This window comes from Danio rerio, chromosome 4 (assembly GCF_049306965.1).
Source record: "Danio rerio strain Tuebingen ecotype United States chromosome 4, GRCz12tu, whole genome shotgun sequence".
NCBI classification, from domain to species: domain Eukaryota; kingdom Metazoa; phylum Chordata; class Actinopteri; order Cypriniformes; family Danionidae; genus Danio; species Danio rerio.
This window is the reverse complement of record NC_133179.1, coordinates 55,819,894-55,846,298: the sequence shown is the minus strand read 5'-3', so window position 1 is coordinate 55,846,298 and position 26,405 is coordinate 55,819,894. Positions and strand designations below refer to the sequence as shown.

At 30.9% G+C, this 26,405-nt stretch overlaps 2 protein-coding genes and 1 long non-coding RNA gene across 3 annotated transcripts in view; 1 reads left to right on the top strand and 2 right to left on the bottom strand.

Moving 5' to 3' along the window:
• The window catches only part of si:ch73-110p20.1, a 592,105-nt gene that overhangs the window by 451,217 nt on the left and 114,483 nt on the right, over positions 1-26,405 (bottom strand).
• LOC100535035 (uncharacterized) overlaps positions 1-26,405 on the top strand; it is a 304,783-nt gene that overhangs the window by 234,191 nt on the left and 44,187 nt on the right. The gene's annotated exons all lie outside the window — the stretch shown is intronic.
• On the bottom strand, positions 4,566-13,000 carry znf1068 (zinc finger protein 1068). Its single transcript, NM_001111199.1, is given in 3 exon segments — positions 4,566-6,495; positions 12,522-12,671; positions 12,984-13,000. Coding segments are annotated over 2 exon segments (1,260 nt in total). The 5' UTR covers positions 12,607-12,671; positions 12,984-13,000; the 3' UTR covers positions 4,566-5,320.

The window sequence follows — 26,405 nt, the reverse complement described above, 5'->3', positions numbered from 1 at the left end:
GTTAACATCTCAAAAAAAGTACTCAAGGGTTTGGTGAACCTTTAAAGGCAAACTCACCTCACCAGTAGTAAGCCGTTAGTGTTCTCAAGTCTTCATGTCTTAGTGTACAAGACACAACTATCTCTGTTTGTGGACTTGTCCACAAAAACTTCACTTATAGAATTAATATAATCAAGTTATATATATACACAAAAAAGCAATTGTCATCTCGCCAAAAAAGACATGGATTGTTGTGACTTATTGAAAAGTACTGAAGTTGTTACATAACTTACTTGGTTAGACATGGTCATCTCACATAATTTCCTGTATTTGGGCAGATTCTTCTCTGCTTCATCCTTCCTGTGTTAGGACAGGTTCTTCTGTTTTATCCATCTTTTATGGTTTTGCTTTTTTTTTTGGGGGGGGGGGGGGGGGTCTTTTTTGGGAACTGAATAGTACTTTGACTGTTCATCTTTTTTGTGGTTCTTTCTGGTTCTTTTCCATTGTAGCCCAACTTTCCCCTGCAAACACCACATTCTTATTTGGCCTCATTGGCCTCACAAGGAGCTCCTCTGGTAAACTATGGTTAAGCATGTGCTCTCTGTATCTACCTTTGAGAGATGCATACATTCTCTGAATGAACTCTGCTGGTCTGAGTTTTCTTTTTGTGTGAAGAATTGAATGTTCCTACACCAAACCATGTTTCCACATGGCAGTTTGTGTCTCTTGTCTTGGCAGAATCTAATGTGTGGCTTGTGTTCTCCTTGTTTAATGCAAGTTTCTGCAAATCTCCCAGAAGTGTCCCACTCCACAAAGGGGAGATTCCCATTAGGGTAGATTCCCAGTTGTCCATAAAGATAATGGGGACTCCTGGACAGTCTTAAGCATTGCTGCTATCACCTTCCCCATTTTCCTCAGATTCGACTATGAGTTTTGCTTTCTCAAAGGCTTTTTTTGAACAGACTTTAGTATGGAGATCGGCCCACAATTGTTTTAGCTGACCTTCTTTCTTCCTCATTCTCCCACATGTCGAAGTAGTCTTCATCTGTAAACTCTTCTATGGGTTCCTCTTGGTGTTTATTCAGGGCATCAATAAATGCACTGCTGCTACTGACTGTTGCAGTCTCAGCAGTCTCATGGCTGGCCAAAAGCACAAGTCCTTTATCATCAGTTTTTCTTGCCAAATGCTAATGCAAATGCTTACAGCCTTGATAATGTGGGCAGAACAGAGATGCTAAACAGTGATTTGTTTTATCTGCACACGTCTTGATTTTCTTGCAAACGGCATAAGTCCACTCCAGGTATGCATCAATGTTGTGTCTATTGAAGGCAAGAACAACAACTTGCATCAAGGCACAGATGTAGTCCATTTCCACTTTTTGAACTCTGACCCTTGTGTACTTTGACAGTCAAAAAGCCATTGGAGGAATACTGTGCTCATTGCTCAGCATCTCACACACTGGAAGAGCTGGAGCATCTGTCTTCTCCAGGCAAAGTGAGTGCATAGTACAGCACTCTTTTGCTTTGCTCTAGGATCTTTGATACCACACCTCCTGTTGCATCAAGATATAATGACACAGCACACTTTTTTTCCCTGGTAATGAACCAGGATGCTGATACCTAATTTTGTATAAAGGTGAGCACCAAATAGGTTTATTTGGAAGTGTTGGATGTAACCAGCAATATCATACAAGTTGGTGTCACACTCTTTAATGATATGCTGAGTTGAATGCATCTCCAATTGTACATTTTCATGTACAGGCATGTCCTTTTTCACTTCAGCATTGACCTTCAGGATATTTTTTATTTATATTTTGTGTCAGGTTACCAGACATTAGCTCTTAAATGGGTGATCTGAGTCTTTCGTAGTACACCTCACTTACACCCTGAGATATCACTCTTGCTAATTTTCCTTGCCCTATGTTGCTTGCTGGTCTAAACTGTTTTTCTTTTCTTTTTTTTTACATGGCATATTGATCCAGTAAGCCTGATTTACATGGTAATGCTGAAACAAAGTTGATTAGGCTTTTTTTGCATTGTGAAACTGTACCGGCCACATTTTCCTTTGGCTGCCAACACAACATATGTACCGGTAGGTAAAAAAATGTTTTAGGGAACAGCAAGGATATTTATGCTGAAACTGTTTGTATGGCACAGTATGTTGGTCCGTGGTTTTTAAAGAGTGGTTTAAATTTTCTTCCAGTCTTTGGGAGATATCACAATTCAGAATTTTACTAGAGTGAATGGGATCTTTCTGTACTTTCTTTTTTCATTGTTGGATGACTTGCTTGATCCATCAGAATTGAAGGGTTCTGACCCATTCCCCACAAGTCATTTTTTGTCTGAGTTTGACTTATTTATTCATTTATTTTTTGCTGAACAGTTCATATGCGAGTCGTTGGGATAATTAGGTAAAAATAAACGAATATAATAAGACAATGAAAGTGGTTTTTGACCTTACATGCATTTCAGACTGTTGTTGGAGACCCCCAAAACCAAAATGTTTTAATGCCTAACAGGGGCTCATATTTCCATTCTGCAAGTTAATCTCTACTCAAATGCATCTGGACTACATCTAATCAAATCTGTAAATAAATATGAATTCATTGAAATTCATGGCAGTGATTTAGACTCTTTATGCAAAGTACCAATTGAAACTTCTGTAAAATACTTAGGAATTACTGTTGCTAAAGACAGTAATCTTAATATTCAGATTAATTTTGTAAATCAATTTCTAAAAGCAAAAAAAAAAAAAATAATAATAATAATTCTTAATGGTTGGTGGGAAAGGGATGTCTCAATATTTGGATGAATTATATTAACCAAAAGGGAATTGTTATCTAGATGTGTTTATCGAGCCTCTCACTAGCTATCCCCCCACATTTAATAAAATAGAACAGGTGTTTAATTTTTAATTTTGTCTGGAAAAACAAGTATCTCTGCATTAAAAAAAAAATAGACTTGGTTCACAGATGTAAGGAAGGGGGCCATCATTTTATTGACATGGAATTAATGAACTAGATTCTTAAAAAATGCAATGGCTAAGATAATTTCTTTGTAACACAAACTTAAAGTTACTTCTGCAGTATTTTGCAAAATAGGTGCTTTTGACTTTGATCAGATGTGCTTTTGTACCGTCTAAACTTTGTGTCCCATTATGCTGAAAGCAAACCTTTTCCCACAATTTCAGTTCTCATAAGACTTGTTTATGGAACAATTGTTTTATTTTACATCAAAATAAGTCTTTGTTTAAGGAAAAATTGGTTAAAAATTATATTTTTTATCTTTACTGGATATGATGAATAGCCACTGTGACATTCTTAATTACAATAACTTCTGCTTAAAACATGGTTTCGCTTGTCACCCTAAATAATTTTACACAATTATTAATGCTATTCCTAAAAACATCATAGTATTGATCAGAGATATTCTTTCATACTATTCTGTACTGTTTTCTCTTTCATCTCTGTTTTGGAGACACAAAATGTAATAATTTTATAAGGAATATTCTTATTCAAAGGCTTCATCCTAATCAGCTCAGACCTTATTTCATTTTGAAAGATTTTAATTCACAGGAATTCGGGAAAAAAAAGAGTTACATTTCTTATCCAATTCTTCCCTAAATTAAAGAGCTTCAGTTTAGAATGATTAATGTGTATCCATCAAAAGAATTCCTGAAATTAAAATGTAATACTGATGATAAATCTTATCAATTTTGTGAAAGTGATATTGAAATCACTGAGCATATTTTCTACAATTGCAAATACTCAAGAGTTATTTGGGCTCATGTACATGACAGAATGTCTCATGTCAATATCCATGTAAACCCTTTTTGCTAATAACTAGTTAAATTTGGTGTAACTAAAAAAAAGTGTATAATAACCTTTTATGCTTTGTAAAATTCTTCATTCATAAATGCAGGTTTTTATGAAAAAAAGGGGAAGATACACATTTTACCCAAACATTTTACCTGTTATTAATGAACTTGCTATTATGGTTTTATCACTTAGTACTTTGTCAAATAATAAAGCCACTAAAGTAGCTTTTTTTTGTCAGCAAATTCTGTCCCCTATAGGGCCTTCTCAACCCTTTAAAGCTTTATATTGTATATTTATATATTTTTTATTTATTTTTAACGTTAAATACAATTTTCATTTTCATATGCTGCTTTTTTTCTATATTTGTGTCTGCCTATTGTTGTAATTGTATTACTTCATGCTTGTTTATGCATGTAAGGCCTACTGTTTTGTACATTTATTTTGAACATTTATTGAAAAAAAAAGTTAGATCTAGTCTATAATCCCAATTTATTTATTTATTTGTTTTTAAAATGTTGGTGGGTTAGAGTTTCTTTTAATGTGTGACTTTAAGATTAATAGACTCATATTATGCTGTCTACATACACACACACCACTTACAGACAGTCCACAATATAATCAGCCCACATGAGCAGTACAATATGTTTTGCATATAAATAATAATTGAATTTATAGATAGCTGAAGTGCTTCAGTAGTCTGTTGAGTACTGGAATTAGCATGTAAGCTAACAAATCACTCATGTTCTCATTCACAATAGCAACACTGGGTTTCCCATACACAGATTTATTTGTAGTAATGTGGGAGTTTTCACACTAACGTATCTTGTTGTCTACAGAAAGTTTAATTGTCTTCATGAAGAAAACTTGTTTCTTTTCTCAAATCAGTCAATCAAAATTAAAGTGTATTGTTTTGAAACCAAAGTCTTCATTTCTTACCACAACACATCAAGTCAAAATCTCATAATCTGACACAAATCTGATCTGTGGTAAATGGCAAATGGCATTGTGTAGTCTGAACAGGGTTTTAGGGAGTCTGCATCAGTCGCTCACTGTCATTGCCTCATGGCGAGTTCACACCGGCCGAGTTTAGGTGGACTTTCATTTGCCAACAAGTTTTGTGAAACTGCAGACAAAAGCCCAAAACTGGAGGCAAATCGGTGTTTGTTCACACGAGTGACAATCAAACAATGTGAATGATCAAAAAAACAGTCTAAGGGTGTAGGACAGTTTCTCATCCTTAATCTTTCTAATTTTCTTTTCAGTGCCAACCAATTGATGGATGTGTGCAATGTGCAAAAATATGGTTATTGGTTCATTATAAAGTTGAAACTCTAACAACCTGGTACTGCGCTGTGACCCATGATCTACACTACAAAAAAAAGTCTTCACCTCTTTAGTTATTGAGTTTAAATCTTCAGGTGTTCAAAGGGTTTTATTTCCAATAACTTGACATGTATTCAAGAGTTCGCACTTGTTTGGCATGCTGTCCTGGGGGACAGCCCTAAGCTCCGCTGGACAAAGGCTCAATTTTGAGGACTCTGATCTCCATTGTGAAGCTTTATGTGAGTGTTGAGGCTTTTTTTATATTTAAAGCCCTTTCCACACTCACTGCATCTAAAACCATCCTCTCCTGAGTGAGTCTTCATGTGGTTCCTAATTGTGTCTTTGCGTGTGAGACTCTTTCCACATTGATCACATGTGAACACTATGGTTCCAGTGTGACCATTCATGTGGTTCTTGAGGCTAGTTTTGGTTGTGAAGCTCTTTCCACACTGAGCACATGTAAATGGCTTCTCTCCAGTGTGACTTATCATGTGGTTATTGAGTGCACTTTTACATCTGAAACTTTTACCACACTCTGTGCATGTGTAAGGTTTCTCTCCAGTGTGAATCCTCATGTGGAGGTCAAGGTCTTGCTTTTGAGCAAAACTTTTCCCACACTGTGGGCAAGTAAAACTTCTGCCTCCATTGTGAGTTCTTATGTGGGCTTCAAGGTTGCTATTCTGCTTAAAACTCTTTCCACACTGAGGGCAAGAGTAAGGCCTCTCCCCAGTGTGAATTCTCATGTGCACTACCAAGTTTGCTGATTGATAGAAGCTTTTTCCACACTGTTGGCATGTGTACGGCCTCTCTCCAGTGTGAATTCTCATGTGCGCTGCCAAGTTTGCTGATTGATAGAAGCTTTTTCCACACTGTTGGCATGTGTACGGCCTCTCTCCAGTGTGAATTCTCATGTGCGCTGCCAAGTTTCCTGTAGTATAGAAGCATTGTCCACACTGTTGGCATGTGTAGGGCCTCTCTCCAGTGTGAGTTCTCATGTGGACTTTAAGGTTGCCATTATGCTTAAAACTCTTTCCACACTGAGGGCAAGAGTAAGGCTTCTCCCCAGTGTGAAGTCTCATGTGCACTACCAAGTTTCCACTAGTACAGAAGCATTGTCCACACTGTTGGCATGTGTAGGGCTTCTCTCCAGTGTGAATTCTCATGTGGATTTGAAGGTTGTGTTTTCGCCTGAAACGGTTTCCACACTGACGACAAGTTAAATTACACGCAGATTCGGATTTCCGAGGTCTTCGTCGTGATGAAGTCTTTTTAGTCAGTGTGGGTTTTTCATCAGTTGTTGTTTCTTGGTGTTTCTCAAACTGTTTCTCTTCCATCTTATTCTGTTGATGAGTCTCTTCTTTCAGCACCATCAGATCTTAAAAAAAAAAGTGAACGTTAGTATAATGGCACAAATCAACAAGCATGAAATGGATGTTTTACCCAAAAATTAAAAAGACCTTATCATTTACTCTCGGTCATGTGGTTTTAAACATTTCCTTTCTTCAGGAAAGTAAAGAAAGCCAGCGTTTTTTAAATTTTTTTATTATTTATTTTAAATATCTTCTTTATAGGTTTAAAACCACACAAGGGAGAGTGTGGCGAGGCATAATGGAATACAGGTTCCAAAGAATATGGCAGAGCACTTATGTGCAAAATGTAATTTATTTACAGTGTCCATTCCTCTTTACAGTCAATCCATAAATGACCATAAATATGTACAAGTGATATCTGTAAAAAAAAAAAAAGATATCAGTAAAATAAAGAAACAAAAAAAAACAAGAAACTAAATATATACATGCAGAAATTATCACTCTTTGCTGTTAAACCTTCCACAAAAAGGTACAGCACACTAGCACTATTTGCCTCCCGCTGCAAAAGACTAGCTAAAAGACTCCACTAAATTTCCTTGGGTGAGTATTAAAATATTGCACTTTTATAGATGATCACATACATAACATTTAGATAATCTCCAGTATCATAACAGGTGTATTGAACGATAATAATACATCATATTGATCAATACATCTGTCAGTTCATGTATTTTCCTATTACTCTGGTTTTGTATTCCCAGCTCTCCCCCAAAACAGGCAACGTTAAGACAGTCCAGTTATCGGAGTGATCGTGCATGCAAAGTGCGGAAGTTTAGCGTTATCAAACTTTCTAACCAGCTACAGGAGCTGCCCGTTGCTTCCAGTAACCTGGACTGCATAAGTTCAATAAATATCTATGTGTAACCTATTTGGTGTCTGTGTGTGTATATTGGGAATATCAACAAGTGAATGTATGTATGTGTGCGTTATATATGCAAAGATAATATTATCCCAATCTTTGTGTGCATCCAAGGGTTGAGAATGGCAGAATCACTGATGGTTATTAGACTATGTGTAAATGAAATGATGGACTGTCGCGATTGTAAGAAAAATTAGTAAATGGTGAGGAAATTTTAATTTCTGGGTGAACTATCCCTTTTAAGCATAGATCTCAAACTCCATTCCTGGAGGGCTGCAGCTCTGCACAGTTTTGCTTTAACCCTAATCAAACACAGCTGATCCAACCAAGGTCTTTGGAACTACTAGAGATGATTTCATACATCCTAAGTCTTTCAGAATATGCAGTCTCCTGCATATGCATAAGGACTCCCGGATGCCCACACACGAATAATAATCTTCCGGAAATTGCACGTCTCCCCCTGGTCCTCAAATAGGTCACACACCCCTCTCCAAAGCATCCCTCCCTGCCCTAAAAGGGCACCTATGGTGAAAAATCTGCTTTTCAAGATGTTTAAACAGATATGTGTGTAGATATAATGTTTAGACCATCATATTGGGGTGATATAAACACACCCAGTGCTTTTTTTTCAGTTTAACAACATAAAAATGATGGACCAATTGGAGCGGTTTTTAGACTGACCGCAAACTGACGTAGGAGTGCTGTCCCCTTGCCCACTGAATTGATTGACAGCTGCGTATTAACATGTCCCGGTAGTTACGTGTATAATCATTTCAACAAAAAAGGAGGAGTGCAAAGCAACCAGGAAAAAAGGGTCTGTTCAGTTTGTTAGGATCATCAATCATCATCAAATGTGATCAAGAGTGAGTTTGACATGTTTAAAATGTTTAAATAACAGCACGTGTGTAATGAATTACAGAGATTTACTTCAGATTTACTTTATCAGCACAGCAGCATGTCAGAACAATTATAAAAGAAGACGCTTTAATCCCGGTTTGTGGACGTTAAATCAGGTTTATTTTGTACATTAACATAACAGATATCCATACAACAGTGGAGATTAACCTGTATCCTGTCATATATGCGTGAAAAATGAGTGCAAAGCTAAATGCACGCGCTGTCTGTGTGTGTGCGCGTCAACTTTGTAACGACATTGTGTGTGACTCATCGTTAAGTTGACTCAACACAACAAATGCAACAAATACTCATTGGTAAAGTTCTTACAGTAGCATTTCTCATAAACGCTATATGAGATGTGCTTTATGTCTGTCTTGTCTGATGCAGCCGAGGGAGGAGATTAAAAGCACCTAGAAACAGTGGGCGGGGAGGACTAGCCTTAAAGGTGCAGTACAACAACACAGCCACCTGGTGCAAAAATGTATAAAATAAAATCTTATAACAGGTATTCATTCATTCATTCATTCATTTTCTTGTCGGCTTAGTCCCTTTATTAATCTGAGGTCGTCACAGTGGAATGAACCGCCAACCTATCCAGCAAGTTTTTTATGCAGCGGATGCCCTTCCAGCCGCAACCAATCCCTGGGAAACAGCCACACACACACATACACTATGGACAATTTAGCCTACCCAATTCACCTGTGCCGCATGTCTTTGGACTGTGGGGGAAACCGGAGCATGCAGAGGAAACCCACACGAACACAGGGAGAACATGCAAACTCCACACAGAAATGCCAACTGACCCAGCCATGGCTCAAACCAGCGACCTTCTTGCTGTGAGGCGACAGCACTACCTACTGTGCCACTGACTCACCCCTCTTTGATTTTTATACATCTTCACATTCAAATAGGATGCAGAACCATGCCATCACCTCCCTTACCACCCCATCACAATAAAAAAATTGATACATGCAAACCCCACACAGAAACGCCAACAAGTTGAGCTAAAAACTTTCTGGAGACACAAAAGACTCATATTAAATCTGAAAAAAGGGCTAACCTATGTACCCTTTAAATGCAATTGATCAAATGCACTTGCTCTAGAGTACTCATGTTGTGTTTCCTCATGTGTGTCCTCCACTAAATTAAAAAAAATTTGAACCTGCTTGAAAAACCCGATTGACACAAATCCTGCATGTTCATAGCAAGTACGTATAATTCACACTCATATTTGTGAGTTTGCATTATTGAATATAACTTATGCAAATATTTAATGCCTCGTTTGCTATAAACTAGAGAGATAAGGAGATGGCAAGATGGCATACTTTGCAACTTGTTTTCATTCATTTGTACTTTGTTTTCTTGCCTTTGTGCATGTCCTGAGGCTTAGCTGAAGACCTACGTGGTGACATTTTATATACCCGTCAAGATGCAGAAATGCCATCTAAAAAGGTGACCTGCTGTTTGTCCAATCAGGGACAGTGACAACGCAAATTTATAAATAATAATGTTAACCTGAGGTTTGCAAATGTGAACTGTTTGTTTATTTGTGGATTATTTGTTAACCGCAGGTATAGCATGAGCAGTATGAAACGTATTTACAGATAACCCAGGATTTTGTTTATCAAGTGTTAGAATGACCTAGGGTTAAAAATTTGAAGTGTGAAAAGCCCTAAAAATAATCAGCATGAGCTCTCTAGGTAACCAGAGTACAATGACAAACAGCGACAATTGACAACAGGCCCGTGCAGAGACTGTCCAAAGGGCATGTGCAGGATAAATTTTTGGAAGAGCGGGAGGGGGGGTTTGGGGGGGGGGGGGGGTGTTGTTGTCGCACGCGTACTCAAGATCAGTGTTGTCGTGCGCCTACTAAAGGGCGGGACGGAGGGTGCGTCGCGGGGGCACTTTTGATCATTTTGGAAGGGCACTTTCTATCCAAGACTAAAAAGGGCATGTGCACTGCACAGGTTGAGCCCTATGTGTGCACGTGCCTGATTGACAATCATGTTATGGTAGCGACCTGATGTCAAATGCTATTGTTTTAGTACTTCAGTTGCCTACTGAGAAATGAAAGTTGCCTATTGTCTTTTGGAGAACTGACCATGAGTAATAAACGGCTACTTGCTTAACAAACAGGTGTGTTCATGACTATACATAGAAAGAAAAATTAGAAAATATGACTTTGCTACAACAAGCAGCATTAGGCATGGACCAGTATAAGATTCTGACAGTATGATAACCTTGAATGAAAAATATCACAATTTCACGGTACTGTGATTACTGCTCTAAAATATATTCTTTTAAATGTAAAAAACAAATACTTTCTTCCCTTAGAACACAATATATTTTCATTTGAGAAATTTTTAAAGTATGTTGAAGCACTAAACATGTCAGGCTAAATAGTTCTAATCCATTGACTTCTGCTGTCTTCATTTGTTTCAAAAACACAGATTTCTTTACAATTTAAAACAGCATCTTTGGATATCTTTTCTGCTGGAGATACTTTTGTCCTGAAAACCTTAAAACAAAACAATAATAATAAAAAAAACAACTTACATGTACCGTAGGTACGGTACAGCAGAGCATTTTGGCGGTTTTAAAACCTTTACTTTTCCACACTGTGGTATACCTTGAAAGTGGTTATTGTCCCATCCCTAAGCAGCATAACATAATTCTTTAAAAAGTCTCAAGCAAAAAGATTCCAATGGCGCCGCCTGCTGGTACGTAAAGAATATGGTCAATACTGACAAACTTCACACTCAAATGTTTGCATATCATCAGCATGCTGTAATCCATTTCTTAAGCAGCAAAAGTCTTTTATAGATAGTTTGTTGGCCAGTTGTAGTCAGTGCAATGCTAAACGTTATTGTTCCACTATATTTTGTTAGTTTTGTCTCACGTCGTCCCACAACAACAACATATAGTTTAGAATACTGTACAATGTTTTATAGTAAGTAATTATTTTAGTGTCCATTTCTTTCAGCATATTTAATATTGGGGAAATCCACGTTTTCTGAAATACTTTAAACCAGGGTTCCTACAGGTTTCACCAAGTTAAATTTAGGACTTTTTAAGACCATTATGAATGAAATTGTAGACACATAAAGGGCTAAAGGCTAAGGAATTTTTCAAATGGCCCAGATGAAAAAGACCCAAAATTTTAAAGATTTTTATTTGCCCTATCAAAAAGATGTTATAATTTAACACAATTAATGATACAATAATAAATGAATAATAATAAATGAAAATATTTCAGATATTTCTTAGCAAAATATTTTAAATATTGTGTAAAAACAAGGAAGCATTAATTGTATCCATACACTTTTTTCAACATGAACTTTGAAAAAATAATAATAATAAATGAACAAATGTTTTAAAAGTTTTAAAAACTATAAAAAACTAAATCTATGCACAACAATCTGTTGAGGTTGATATCCTCAGCAATAAATACATGGAGCATGTTTAAACAAATGTTATTGTAAGGAAAATAATTAAACCATTATTATAAATAGAGTTAAAATGACCTTTTTGAATAAAAGGTTAAAGTTTTATTGAGATGGATTGTTGGTGATTGTATGGGTTTTGGCCAGACTGGGTAACAAAACATGTAAAAAGGAAAATGAAGACTTGTTTAAAAAAGATTTAAGACCTACAACACAATATTTCAGTAAATTTAAGACTTTTTAGGACTAAAATTTTTATTTTGGAATTTAAGACATTTTATGACTTGCGGAAACCCTGTTTAAACACAATAGCCCTGGTATTACTTATTATAATAATGGTGTAGTTCTAGATAATATCTGTGAGAACTAGTAACAACTACTAGAAACAAGTTTAAACCCATAAAGAAGTTGATGAAAAAAGGGAATTGTGATGAACTTGACATATGCAAATGGAAAGTACTAAGTCAACACCATCACTGTAATAGCAGATATCTTCTATGAGAATACTGCAGGTCAAATATTGTCAGCTCAGTTAAACTTTTTAAAAAATTATTGTTTTTATATATTTTATATAGCACCAGTGCTCAAGAACTCTTTACAACAGTGGGAGAACAAAAAAACGCAATAACCTTAAGAAGGTAATGACAAAATGAATGAGAACAAGTGACGAAAGAAACTCATTCCTGTCTTTCAATGAGTGCTTATGTGCATTTAGGAGAACTAGACAGCACACTCAGGACTGCAAGATGGATTATATTTAGTATTCTCATTATTAAAATATATCTGAATAAGGATTAAATAACTGAGTTGGTCTTTGAGAATGAAAACTAACCTGTTTGTTCCTGCAGATCTTCCTGTTTGACTGTGAATGTTTCCTCAATCTTCACATCTTCACTCTCCTCTTTAATAAACGCCATCTTTATAACAGTGTGGAGATCAGTCGTTTCAGCAGGAGTTTTTCTCTGTGTTTGGACACTTTATCCTGTTTAAAATGAATAAAACAATGAACAGAAACAAACTTACTTATCTTCAACACTTGCTTCTACAGGTTCTTTATATGAGAGTAATAAATAAAAAGAAATCAGATAAAACGTTTCATTACAACACTTATTACACACTTTCCTGTTACTTTATTCAAACAATAGCCCTCGGTTACTGAGAATAAAATTGCACTATGTTGTATAAAGGGTTAAAATAATATTTCAGGAACATAATTTTGCATCTTATAAAAAGCCTATAACTTTAGAACTTTAACTTTAAATCAGTTTATATCTGTAAACGTTTTAAAGCAAACCTTTCTCCAGTTGAATCACAGCGCTGAAGTGGCGCCGCCTGATGACGTCACACGCTGCGCCAAAATAAAAGTCTTTTTTGTTAAGCTTTTTTTGCAATTTACTGTTGCAGTCATGACTTGTTGATTTCTTCTCATTTTTTTACTTAACACTATATCTTCTCTCTCGCTCTCACAAACCTTTAATCTAAACACTTTTAGAAACTTTTTAAATCCACTTTATGATGACTTGTATGTCTACAACAAATTACTTCATTAATATCCGAGTCCAAATCTCATCCTCATAATTGGGACCTCTTTTTTATATCTACATCTTCATAGGCCTATTTAGGGTTTCTTATAGTTTTATATGAATTGTCGTCTCTTTTTATCTGTGTTCCACGTTTCCTGCCATTCTTTAGCAATATCTTCAGTGATAATATTAAATTTACCTTTACTTACAGAAGCATTAAAGGGGTAGTTCACATAAAAATCACAATTCTGTCATTTACTCATCCTCTACTTGTTCCAAAACTGTTTGAGTTTTTTTCTGCTGAATGCAAATGAAGAGAATACAGGGCCAAAAACAGCCACTATGCTATTTTGGACATGACTGCTTTTTTCAACATTTTCTTGCACACAAAATGATTACAGTTGAACCACTAAAGTCACGTCACATGTTTTGAAAATGTTTTTGGTTCCTTTTCTGGACTTTGAGCATCTCGGGACTCTTGCTGTCTATGAGAGATGAGGGAGCTCTCTGATTTCATCTAAAGTGTCTTCATTTGCGTTCTGAAGATGAGCAAAGTTCTCAGGGGATTAAACAACAGGTAGAGGGACAATCGTTCTCGAGTGCTAAGTATACACTGTAACACACGCCTCCCATCAGTGCTGATATACAGCCTACTGCCACATTGCACTGCTTTTTAAAAATGTATCTTTAATATCTTTAATGTATTAAAACATCTTTAATACATACCAGGTGAATAAGAGGCTTTCGAGAAAGCTGAGCTGCTCACACATGTTCTGTTCAACTAAAAAACGAGGGAAAGAAAAAAAATTGGCACAGAAACAAATTACATTTTACTAGTTAAAATCTATAGACAAGTTTGTGAAGAAATAATTGATCTATTAAGAGTGTGTTGACAGTCTTACAGAAAGCAGTAATGAGCTGCAGATGCTTTAAGAGAAATAAAGGACTCTAAACTCAAATAAAGAACAAGTTCAGTAATAAATAAATGACTAAAACATTGCTAATATTAGCTCATGTCAATATATTGACTGAACTTAACGCAAATAAAACCTCAATGTGAAGTTCAGAATTTTTTTATTTTAATGATTGATAATACATCACCATACACTCTTAAAAGAAACGGTTCTATATAGAACCAAAAATGGTTCTATCAAGCGCTTCATATATGGAACCCCAAAAAGGTTCTAAATAGAACCATTTTAAGGGTTCATTAAATAGAACCCCAAATGGTTCTTTCACTCTTAAAATAAATGGTTCTACACAGCAAATTTTAGATAGTAGATTTAACTACCTTGGAGTTAAAATTAACACTCCCTCAGAGTTTATATGGGAATCACTATAAGTGTTAAAAATAACACTTTTGAAAGTGTTAACATTGTCAACACCAAGAGAGTGTTAATTAGCAAACTCTTATTGTGTAAAATATCTGTTAAATTTCCGAAAAAATACCAGCAGCTGTGGCTGCCAGAATCTTTCTGTGAAAAACATGGAAGTTTTATATAACTGTATAAATTTACAAAAAATAACCACATTTCATAAACTAATACATTGTTCATTTTACAAAATCATAGCTTAGTGCAAAAAAATGTAAAGTCTTTAGATGCAATAATGTTTTCATGTGTGATGGCAAGTAGCAAACAGATTTTGACAGCATTAGTAACTACACAGTTACCTTTAAACAAAAGAAGATGCAGCATAACATCAAATACTCTCAGTTCATCTTGCACTTGAACAGAGACGCTATTATCCTCCACAATGGTGACACAAAAACCGTTTTGCTGTTTTTCTTTCTTTTTTTTCATTTTTAGATTTTACGGAAAAATACCAGCAGCTGTGGTTGCCAGTAATCTGCTGTTTTTCACATTCATAAATTCAGTTTACAGAATATTTCTGTTAAAAGCACATTCAACAGTCTGTATTTTTTATCGATCTCACACTGCAAATTTTAGATTTGGTAGATTTAACTACCTTAGAGTTAAAATTAACACTCCCTCAGTGTTTATATGGGAACCACTATAAGTGTTAAAATAACATTTTTGAAAGTGTTAAAATTTTTAACACCCAGAGTGTTAATTAGCAAACTCTTATTGTGTAAAATATCTGTTAAATGTATGTCAAAATACTGGCAGCAGTGGTTGCCAGTAATCTGCTGTTTTCAACATTTTAGATTCGTAAATTCAGTTTCCAGAATATTTCTGTTAAAAACAAATCCCATAGTCTGTATTTTTCATTCGAACACATGTAAGCCTTAAATTCCAGAGCAAAATCCTCACTAGTGTCCTCACTACAGAGGGCTGAACACTCAGACAGTGATGAAGTTAATGAGACAATTAAGTGTCTAATTAAAGGAGGATTGAGAATTGTTGATGAACAACTGTTAACAAGCAGAATCACTGAAGGAAAGAAAAACACAAGCCAAAACCAAAGATGAAATCAACTGAGAAAAAAAACTCTAAATAAAATAATAATCAATAAAAATAAAACAAATTACACAATAAAAAAATGTTATTTTTCAACATCTTTAAAAAAACTCATCAAATTAAACAACTCATCATGGAGCTTCACCTATTACTGACCTGTGACTTTATTTCTGTCATGTGAACAAAAGCTCTTAATGAAATTTCTGTTGTTCATTTGAAGTCACTATGATGGAGGACAGAGTCTGCTTTAGTCAGGCTCTTCAACTTCTTACTATAAATGTCTTTTATTTTGGCTGCTATAGATAGTATTAATTACACTATTTAAACATATAGCATGGAAAGCCGAAAGAAAATTAAAGTGTCAGTCTGAAGAGATTATTAATGATAACATAGTCTTCCTTTCCTGCTTGTTTTCTAATTCAATATCATATTAGTTGTGTGTGAGAAATAAATGATATACATAAATGAAACCACTGAAACAATATTATAACCCAAATGGTTCTTTCACTCTTAAAATAAATGGTTCTACACAGCAAATTTTAGATAGTAGATTTAACAACCTTGGAGTTAAAATTAACACTCCCTCAGAGTTTATATGGGAACCACTATAAGTGTTAAAATAACATTTTTGAAAGTGTTAAAATTTTTAACACCCAGAGTGTTAATTAGCAAACTCTTATTGTGTAAAATATCTGTTAAATGTATGTCAAAATACTGGCAGCAGTGGTTGCCAGTAATCTGCTGTTTTCAACATTTTAGATTCGTAAATTCAGTTTCCAGAATATTTCTGTTAAAAATACATCCCATTGTCTGTATTTTTCATTCGAACACACGTAAGCCTTAAATTCCAGAGCAAAATCCTCACTAGTGTCCTCACTACAGAGGGCTGAACACTCAGACAGTGATGAAGTTAATGAGACAATTAAGTGTCTAATTAAAGGAGGATTGAGAATTATTGATGAACAACTGTTAACAAGCAGAATCACTGAAGGACAGAAAAACACAAGCCAAAACCAAAGATGAAATCAACTGAGAAAAAAAAACTCTAAATAAAATAATAATCAATAAAAATAAAACAAATTACACAATAAAAATAAAATATTTATCAACATCTTTAAAAAAAACTCATCACATTAAACAACTTATCATGGAGCTTCACCTATTACTGACCTTTGACTTGATTTCTGTCATGTGAACAAAAGCTCCTAATGAAATTTCTGTTTATTTAAAGTCACCATGATGGAGGACAGAGTCTACTTTAGTCAGGCTCTTCAACTTCTTGCTATAAATGTATTTTAGTTTGGCTGCTATAGTTAGTGTTATTCACACTATTTATAGATATAGCATGGAAAGCCTAAAGAAACTTAAAGTGTCAGTCTGAAGAGATTATTTATGATATCATAGCCTTCCTTGCCTGCTTGTTTTGTAGTTCAATATCATATGAATTTTGTGTGAGAAATAAATATTATACATAAATGGAACCACTGAAGCTCCAATAATATAAAATAAAAACCCAACATTTACAATGAGAATGTTTGATCTATGGCAGAACTTAAAAACACACAGACATCAACAATTAGTCTTTGAATCTCAATAATGGTGACAAACAAAAAAATAAAAGTCAAGTTAAAAAAACACTCTACTGAAATATCACCTCCCAAAAACAACACAAAATACAGGAAAAGAAAGATTGTAAGAACATAAAGCTGCATAATTTATTCATGCTGCAATGCATGCTGGGAGCTTTGTACTATGCTGTCACCCAGCATGCATTGCGGTATGAACTATGCAGCTTTTTTTTTTTAGCAACCACTGTTGAGTTTCATGTCCTGATTCTTGATGCCTGTGTGTCATATGAACAAGCTGGAGCTTGAATGTTTAAACACTCTAATTATTAATTGCATCCTAATTGTTTGTTGAATTTTCTATGAAGAGCTGCAGACTGCCAGTAGTATTGTCCCATGCAGCTTTAATACAACTATATTTGCATATCTTTATGAATCAACTTAATAAACACCTGAAATTAAATCTATAACAGCTAAGCATAAACAGTATAGTTTCTCTTGACCTTTCTTGCTATAAGTGATGAGTTTTAGAAACACAGCTATAGCAGTCAGAGAACCATTAGGATAAAAGTGTAAAGCTTCAAGAGCTCAACTAAGCAGCCTCTGATCTCCATGATGGTGAGGTCAAATGAAATATTTTTAATGAAAAAATATAAACCTCTGTTCATTGTCAAATATTCTTACAGAAATGAAGTCAAACTGTAATCAGTGAAGCTGCTTATACTATTATTTAATGGAGTTGTTTAATCCTCTGTTTTAATTCAGTTGGTTTGGTGTGAGGCTGTGTCTGTAGTTTTATTTCTTCCTTCAATTTCTTATTCCTTCAGTGATTGTGCTTGTTAACAGCAGGTGTTCAACAGCAGGTGTCTGAATTCACTTATTTGTGGTCATTCCCTCTGTCTAGTGGACTAAACTAATTGACTAATTTAAGGGCCAGGTGAATAAGGGTGTGGCGAGATTTCAGACACTCTGATTAGTTTCTCAAATACAAGGGTTTTCTACAAAGGTAGATACATGTTACTCTGTATGACAAGGAGGCAAATCAGCTTCTAACGCCGAGAGGGTTATTTTACCTTTATCTAACTCTAGAATTTTAACACTTTACTCTGAATTACCACAACACCTGAAATTTAACACCAATGAATTTGCTGTGCAGGAGCGCCCTCAACTGTAGTTCATGCTGCAACAAGTGACATTTATTATGTGATATACCTTGTCTTTCAGAGGAGCTGAGTGGTTTCTTCGGCAGACCACCTTTGTCCTCAACTGCTAAAGAAGGACAAAAAAAAAAAAACACAAGATAGGCAAAAGTCAGTGTCAAAGCAGCAAGAAGACAATCTCATCAGCACAGTGTTTTGATGTTGTGTTTCATTGATTATGCTATGGTACATAAACAATTAAAGACAATAATAAGGGGTTATACACACTGCAAATTTTAGATTGTAGATTTAACTACCTTAGAGTTCAAATTAACGCTCCCTCAGTGTTTATATGGGAACCACTATAAAAGTGTAAAAATAACACTTTTGAAAGTGTTAAAAAAATTACCACTCAGAGAGTGTTAATTAGCAAACTCTTATTGTGTTAAATATATGTAAAATGTATATCAAAATACTGGCAGCAGTAGCCAAAACCAAAGATGAAATCAACTGAGAATAAAACTTTAAATAAAATAATAATGAATAAAAAAAAAATTTAACAAATTACACAATAAAATTTATTTTTATTTTCAACATCTTTAAAACAACTCATCACAATAAACAACTCATCATGGAGCTTCACTTTTTACTGAGCTTTGGCTTTAATTCTGTCATGTGAACAAAAGCTCTTTATGAAATTTCTGTTGTTCATTTGAAGTCACCATGATGGAGGACAGAGTCTGCTTTAGTAGGGCTCTTCAACTTCTTGCTATAAATGGGTTTTTTTTTTTTTTTTAATTTGGATGCTATAATTATTAGTGCTAATCACACTATTCTTACATGTAGCATGAAAATTCAAAAGAAAATGTAAGAGTCAGTCTGAAGAGATTAACTATGATATCAAAGCCATCTTCTACTGCTTGTTTTCTAATTCAGTGTCACATTAGTTATGTGTGTGAAATAAATAAAATACATAAATGAAACCACTGAAGCTTTAACAATTAATGACTTTAAAAGAATGATTTACAATGTGAATGTTTGATCTATGGCAGCACTTAAAAACACACAGACATCAACAATTAGTCTTTGAATCTCAATAATGGTGACAAACAAAAAAAAAATAAAAATCAATTAAAAAACTACTGAAATATTACCTCCCAAACACAACACAAAATAAATAAAAAGAAAGAGATTGTAACAACATAAACCTGCATAATTTATTTATGATGCAATGCATGCTGGGAGCTTTGTACTATGCTGGCACCCAGCATGAAATGTGCAGCTTTTTTCTTTTTAGCAACCATGGTTGAGGTTCATATCCTGATTCTTGATGTCTGTGTGTCATAAAGATCTGCTGGAGCTTTAGTGTATAACATTTTATATAACTCTAGAATTTTAACACTTCACTCTGAATTACCACAACACTTAAAAATTGAACACCAATGAATTTGCTGTGCACCTTGTGCTTCAAAAGCATTGAGCGTTTTTCACAAGTAGCGCATCATCTGCGCATCCACCGTCACCTCTAGAACCCGATGAGCTGGAGCTGGCCGCCACTGCAGGAAGAGGCCTGTCCTTTGGGGGTTTCTGTGAGTTACAAGTTGTAGTTTGCATGAAATGTTGCCAGCATGATATATATTTTTAATAAAGTAGTTAAAATAATAAAATAAAGCCTATATCTTTGCTGAGAATGTACTGCTGGAACCGCTTCAGTGTCACGAAAAATCTCGAGAAATGAAAAAACATCGAAAAATAACAAAAAATGAAATCTTGAAAGATCAAGAAAAATCATGAAAAATGATAAAATCTTGAAAAAGCACAAAAAATCACAAAAAATAAAAAATAATAAACAATTCAAAAAAATTAAAATTTTTGAAAATTCAAAAAAAATTTTTTTTTTGAATAATCACAAAAAATTTAATTTTTTTAAAAAATAACAAAAAATCGATCACAAAAAAGAAAATTTTTTGAAAAATCGCAAAAAATGAATTTTTTTTTCAAAAATCGCAAAAAATGAATTTTTTTTTGAAAAATCGCAAAAAAATGAAATTTTTTTACAAAATCGCAAAAAATCACAAAAAAATGAAGTTTTTAAAAAATCACTAAAAATCACAAAAGAAAATTTTTTGAAAAATTGCAAAAAATCACAAAAAATGAAATTTTTTTGAAAAATCACAAAAAATGAAATTTTTTTGAGAAATCGCAAAAAATAAAAAATGAAAATTTTTTGAAAAATCACAAAAAATGAATTTTTTTTGAAAAATCGCAAAAAATCACAAAAAAAGAAAATTTTATGAAAAATCGCAAAAACTGAAAATTTTTTTAAAAATCAAAAAAACGAAAATTTTTGGAAAAATCGTAAAATATGAAAAATTTTTGAAAAATCACAAAAAATGAATTTTTTTTTGAAAAATCGCAAAATATGAAAATTTTTTGAAAAATCACAAAAAATGAAATTTTTTTGAAACATCGCAAAATTTTTTTAGAAAAATCGCAAAATATGAAAAAATTTTGAAAAATCACAAAAAATGAATTTTTTTGAAAAAATCGCAAAATATGAAAATTTGTTGAAAAATCGCAAAACATGAAAATTTTTTGAAAAATCGCAAAATATGAAAATTTTTTGAAAAAATCGCAAAATATAAAATTTTTTTGAAAAACGCAAAAAATGGAAATTTTTTGAAAAATCGCAAAATATGAAATTTTTTTGAAAAATCGCAAAATAAAATTTTTTTTGAAAAATCGCAAAACATGAAAATTTTTTGAAAAATCACGAAACATGAAAATTTTTTGAAAAATCGCAAAATATATAATTTTTTTGAAAAATCGCAAAACATGAAAATTTTTTGAAAAATCACGAAACATGAAAATTTTTTGAAAAATCGCAAAATATATAATTTTTTTGAAAAATCGCAAAACATGAAAATTTTTTAAAAAATCGCAAAACATAAAATTTTTTTGAAAAATCGCAAAACATGAAAAATTTTAGAAAAATCACAAAAAATGGAAATTTTTTGAAAAAATCGCAAATTATGAAATTTTTTTGAAAAATCGCAAAATATGAAAAATTTTTGAAAAATCGCAAAACATGAAAATTTTTTGAAAAATCAAAAAATGAAATTTTTTGGAAAAATCGCAAAAAAATGAAAATTTTTTACAAAATCGCAAAAAATCACAAAAAAATTAAGTTTTTAAAAAATCACTAAAAATCACAAAAGAAAATTTTTTGAAAAATTGCAAAAAATCACAAAAAATGAAATTTTTTTGAAAAATCACAAAAAATGAAATTTTTTTGAGAAATCGCAAAAAATAAAAAATGAAAATTTTTTGAAAAATCACAAAAAATGAAATTTTTTTGAAAAATCGCAAAAAATCACAAAAAAAGAAAATTTTATGAAAAATCGCAAAAACTGAAAATTTTTTTAAAAATCAAAAAAATGAAAATTTTTGGAAAAATCGTAAAATATGAAAAATTTTTGAAAAATCACAAAAAATGAATTTTTTTTTGAAAAATCGCAAAATATGAAAATTTTTTGAAAAATCACAAAAAATGAAATTTTTTTGAAACATCGCAAAATTTTTTTAGAAAAATCGCAAAATATGAAAAAATTTTGAAAAATCACAAAAAATGAATTTTTTTGAAAAAATCGCAAAATATGAAAATTTGTTGAAAAATCGCAAAACATGAAAATTTTTTGAAAAATCGCAAAATATGAAAATTTTTTGAAAAAATCGCAAAATATAAAATTTTTTTGAAAAACGCAAAAAATGGAAATTTTTTGAAAAATCGCAAAATATGAAATTTTTTTGAAAAATCGCAAAATAAAAATTTTTTTTGAAAAATCGCAAAACATGAAAATTTTTTGAAAAATCACGAAACATGAAAATTTTTTGAAAAATCGCAAAATATATAATTTTTTTGAAAAATCGCAAAACATGAAAATTTTTTAAAAAATCGCAAAACATAAAATTTTTTTGAAAAATCGCAAAACATGAAAAATTTTAGAAAAATCGCAAAAAATGGAAATTTTTTGAAAAAATCGCAAATTATGAAATTTTTTTGAAAAATCGCAAAATATGAAAAATTTTTGAAAAATCGCAAAACATGAAAATTTTTTGAAAAATCAAAAAATGAAATTTTTTGGAAAAATCGCAAAAAATCACAAAAAATGAAAGTTTTTGGAAAATCGCAAAATATGAACAATTTTTTGAAAAATCGCAAAATATGAACAAATTTGGAAAAATCGCAAAAAATGAAAAATTTTTGAAAACGCAAAATATGAAAATTTTTTGAAAAATCGCAAAATATGAAAATATTTTGAAAAATCGCAAAATATAAAAAAGTTTTGAAAAATCGCAAGAAATGGAAATTTTTTGAAAAATTACAAAATATGAAAATTTTTTGAAAAATCACAAAAAATGAAAATTTTTTGAAAAATCACAAAAAATGAAGTTTTTTGAAAAATCACAAAAAATCACAAAAAATGAAGTTTTTTGAAAAATCACAAAAAATCACAAAAAATGATTTTTTTTAAATAATTGCAAAATATGAAATTTTTTTGAAAAATCGCAAAACATGAAAATTTTTTGAAAAATCGCAAAATATGAAATTTTTTTGAAAAATCGCACATGAACATTTTTTTGAAAAATCGCAAAATATGAAAATTTTTTGAAAAATCGCAAAATATGAAAATTTTTTGAAAAATCGCAAAACATGACATTTTTTTGAAAAATCGCAAAATATATAATTTTTTTGAAAAATCGCAAAACATGAAAATTTTTTGAAAAATCACAAAAAAAGAATTTTTTTTTGAAAAATCGCAAAACATGAAAATTTTTTGAAAAATCGCAAAACATGAAAATTTTTTGAAAAATCACAAAAAAATCACAAAAAAATAATTTTTTTTTTAAAAATCACAAAATATGACATTTTTTTGAAAAATCGCAAAACATGAAAATTTTTTGAAAAATCGCAAAAAATCACAAAAAAATGAAAATTTTTGAAAAATCGCAAAATATGAACAATTTTTGAAAAATCGCAAAAAATGACAATTTTTTTAAAAATCGCAAAATATGAACAATTTTGGAAAAATCGCAAAAAATGAAAATTTTTTGAAAATCGCAAAATATGAAAATTTTTTGAAAAATCGCAAAATATGAAATTTTTTTGAAAAATCGCAAAATATAAAAAAATTTTTAAAAATCGCAAAAAATGGAAATTTTTTGAAAACTCACAAAATATGAAAATTTTTTGAAAAATCACAAAAAATTAAAATTTTTTGAAAAATCACAAAAAATGAAGTTTTTTTGAAAAATCACAAAAAATCACAAAAAATGATTTTTTTGAAAAATCGCAAAACATGAAAAATTTTAGAAAAATCGCAAAAAATGGAAATTTTTTGAAAAAATCGCAAATTATGAAATTTTTTTGAAAAATCGCAAAATATGAAAAATTTTTGAAAAATCGCAAAACATGAAAATTTTTTGAAAAATCAAAAAATGAAATTTTTTGGAAAAATCGCAAAAAATCACAAAAAATGAAAGTTTTTGGAAAATCGCAAAATATGAACAATTTTTTGAAAAATCGCAAAATATGAACAAATTTGGAAAAATCGCAAAAAATGAAAAATTTTTGAAAACGCAAAATATGAAAATTTTTTGAAAAATCACAAAATATGAAAATATTTTGAAAAATCGCAAAATATAAAAAAGTTTTGAAAAATCGCAAGAAATGGAAATTTTTTGAAAAATTACAAAATATGAAAATTTTTTGAAAAATCACAAAAAATGAAAATTTTTTGAAAAATCACAAAAAATGAAGTTTTTTGAAAAATCACAAAAAATCACAAAAAATGAAGTTTTTTGAAAAATCACAAAAAATCACAAAAAATGATTTTTTTTTAAATAATTGCAAAATATGAAATTTTTTTGAAAAATCGCAAAACATGAAAATTTTTTGAAAAATCGCAAAATATGAAATTTTTTTGAAAAATCGCACATGAACATTTTTTTGAAAAATCGCAAAATATGAAAATTTTTTGAAAAATCGCAAAATATGAAAATTTTTTGAAAAATCGCAAAACATGACATTTTTTTGAAAAATCGCAAAATATATAATTTTTTTGAAAAATCGCAAAACATGAAAATTTTTTGAAAAATCACAAAAAAAGAATTTTTTTTTGAAAAATCGCAAAACATGAAAATTTTTTGAAAAATCGCAAAACATGAAAATTTTTTGAAAAATCACAAAAAAATCACAAAAAAATAATTTTTTTTTAAAAATCACAAAATATGACATTTTTTTGAAAAATCGCAAAACATGAAAATTTTTTGAAAAATCGCAAAAAATCACAAAAAATGAAAATTTTTGAAAAATCGCAAAATATGAACAATTTTTGAAAAATCGCAAAAAATGACAATTTTTTTAAAAATCGCAAAATATGAACAATTTTGGAAAAATCGCAAAAAATGAAAATTTTTTGAAAATCGCAAAATATGAAAATTTTTTGAAAAATCGCAAAATATGAAATTTTTTTGAAAAATCGCAAAATATAAAAATTTTTTGAAAAATCGCAAAAAATGGAAATTTTTTGAAAACTCACAAAATATGAAAATTTTTTGAAAAATCACAAAAAATTAAAATTTTTTGAAAAATCACAAAAAATGAAGTTTTTTTGAAAAATCACAAAAAATCACAAAAAATGATTTTTTTTAAAAATTGCAAAATATGAAATTTTTTTGAAAAATCGCAAAACATGAAAATTTTTTGAAAAATCGCAAAATATGAAAATTTTTTGAAAAATCGCAAAACATGAAATTTTTTTGAAAAATCGCAAAATATATAATTTTTTTGAAAAATCGCAAAACATGAAAATTTTTTGAAAAATCACAAAAAAAGAATTTTTTTTTGAAAAATCGCAAAACATGAAAATTTTTTGAAAAATCGCAAAACATGAAAATTTTTTGAAAAATCGCAAAATATGAAAATTTTTTGAAAAATCGCAAAACATGAAATTTTTTTGAAAAATCGCAAAATATATAATTTTTTTGAAAAATCGCAAAACATGAAATTTTTTTGAAAAATCACAAAAAAAGAATTTTTTTTTGAAAAATCGCAAAACATGAAAATTTTTTGAAAAATCGCAAAACATGAAAATTTTTTGAAAAATCACAAAAAAATCACAAAAAAATAATTTTTTTTTTAAAAATCACAAAATATGACATTTTTTTGAAAAATCGCAAAACATGAAAATTTTTTGAAAAATCGCAAAAAATCACAAAAAATGAAAATTTTTGAAAAATCGCAAAATATGAACAATTTTTGAAAAATCGCAAAAAATGACATTTTTTTTAAAAATCGCAAAATATGAACAATTTTGGAAAAATCGCAAAAAATGAAAATTTTTTGAAAATCGCAAAATATGAAAATTTTTTGAAAAATCGCAAAATATGAAAATTTTTTGAAAAATCGCAAAATATAAAATTTTTTTGAAAAATCGCAAAAAATGGAAATTTTTTGAAAACTCACAAAATATGAAAATTTTTTGAAAAATCACAAAAAATTAAAATTTTTTGAAAAATCACAAAAAATGAAGTTTTTTTTGAAAAATCACAAAAAATCACAAAAAATGATTTTTTTTAAAAATTGCAAAATATGAAATTTTTTTGAAAAATCGCAAAACATGAAAATTTTTTGAAAAATCGCAAAATATGAAAATTTTTTGAAAAATCGCACAACATGAACATTTTTTGAAAAATCGCAAAATATGAAAATTTTTTGAAAAATCGCAAAATATGAAAATTTTTTGAAAAATCGCAAAACATGAAATTTTTTTGAAAAATCACAAAATATATAATTTTTTTGAAAAATCGCAAAACATGAAAATTTTTTGAAAAATCACAAAAAAAGTACATTTTTTTGAAAAATCGCAAAACATGAAAATTTTTTGAAAAATCGCAAAACATTTAAATTTTTTGAAAAATCGCAAAAAATGAAAACTTTTTTGAAAAATCGCAAAACATGAAAATTTTTTGAAAAATCGCAAAACATGAAAATTTTTTGAAAAATC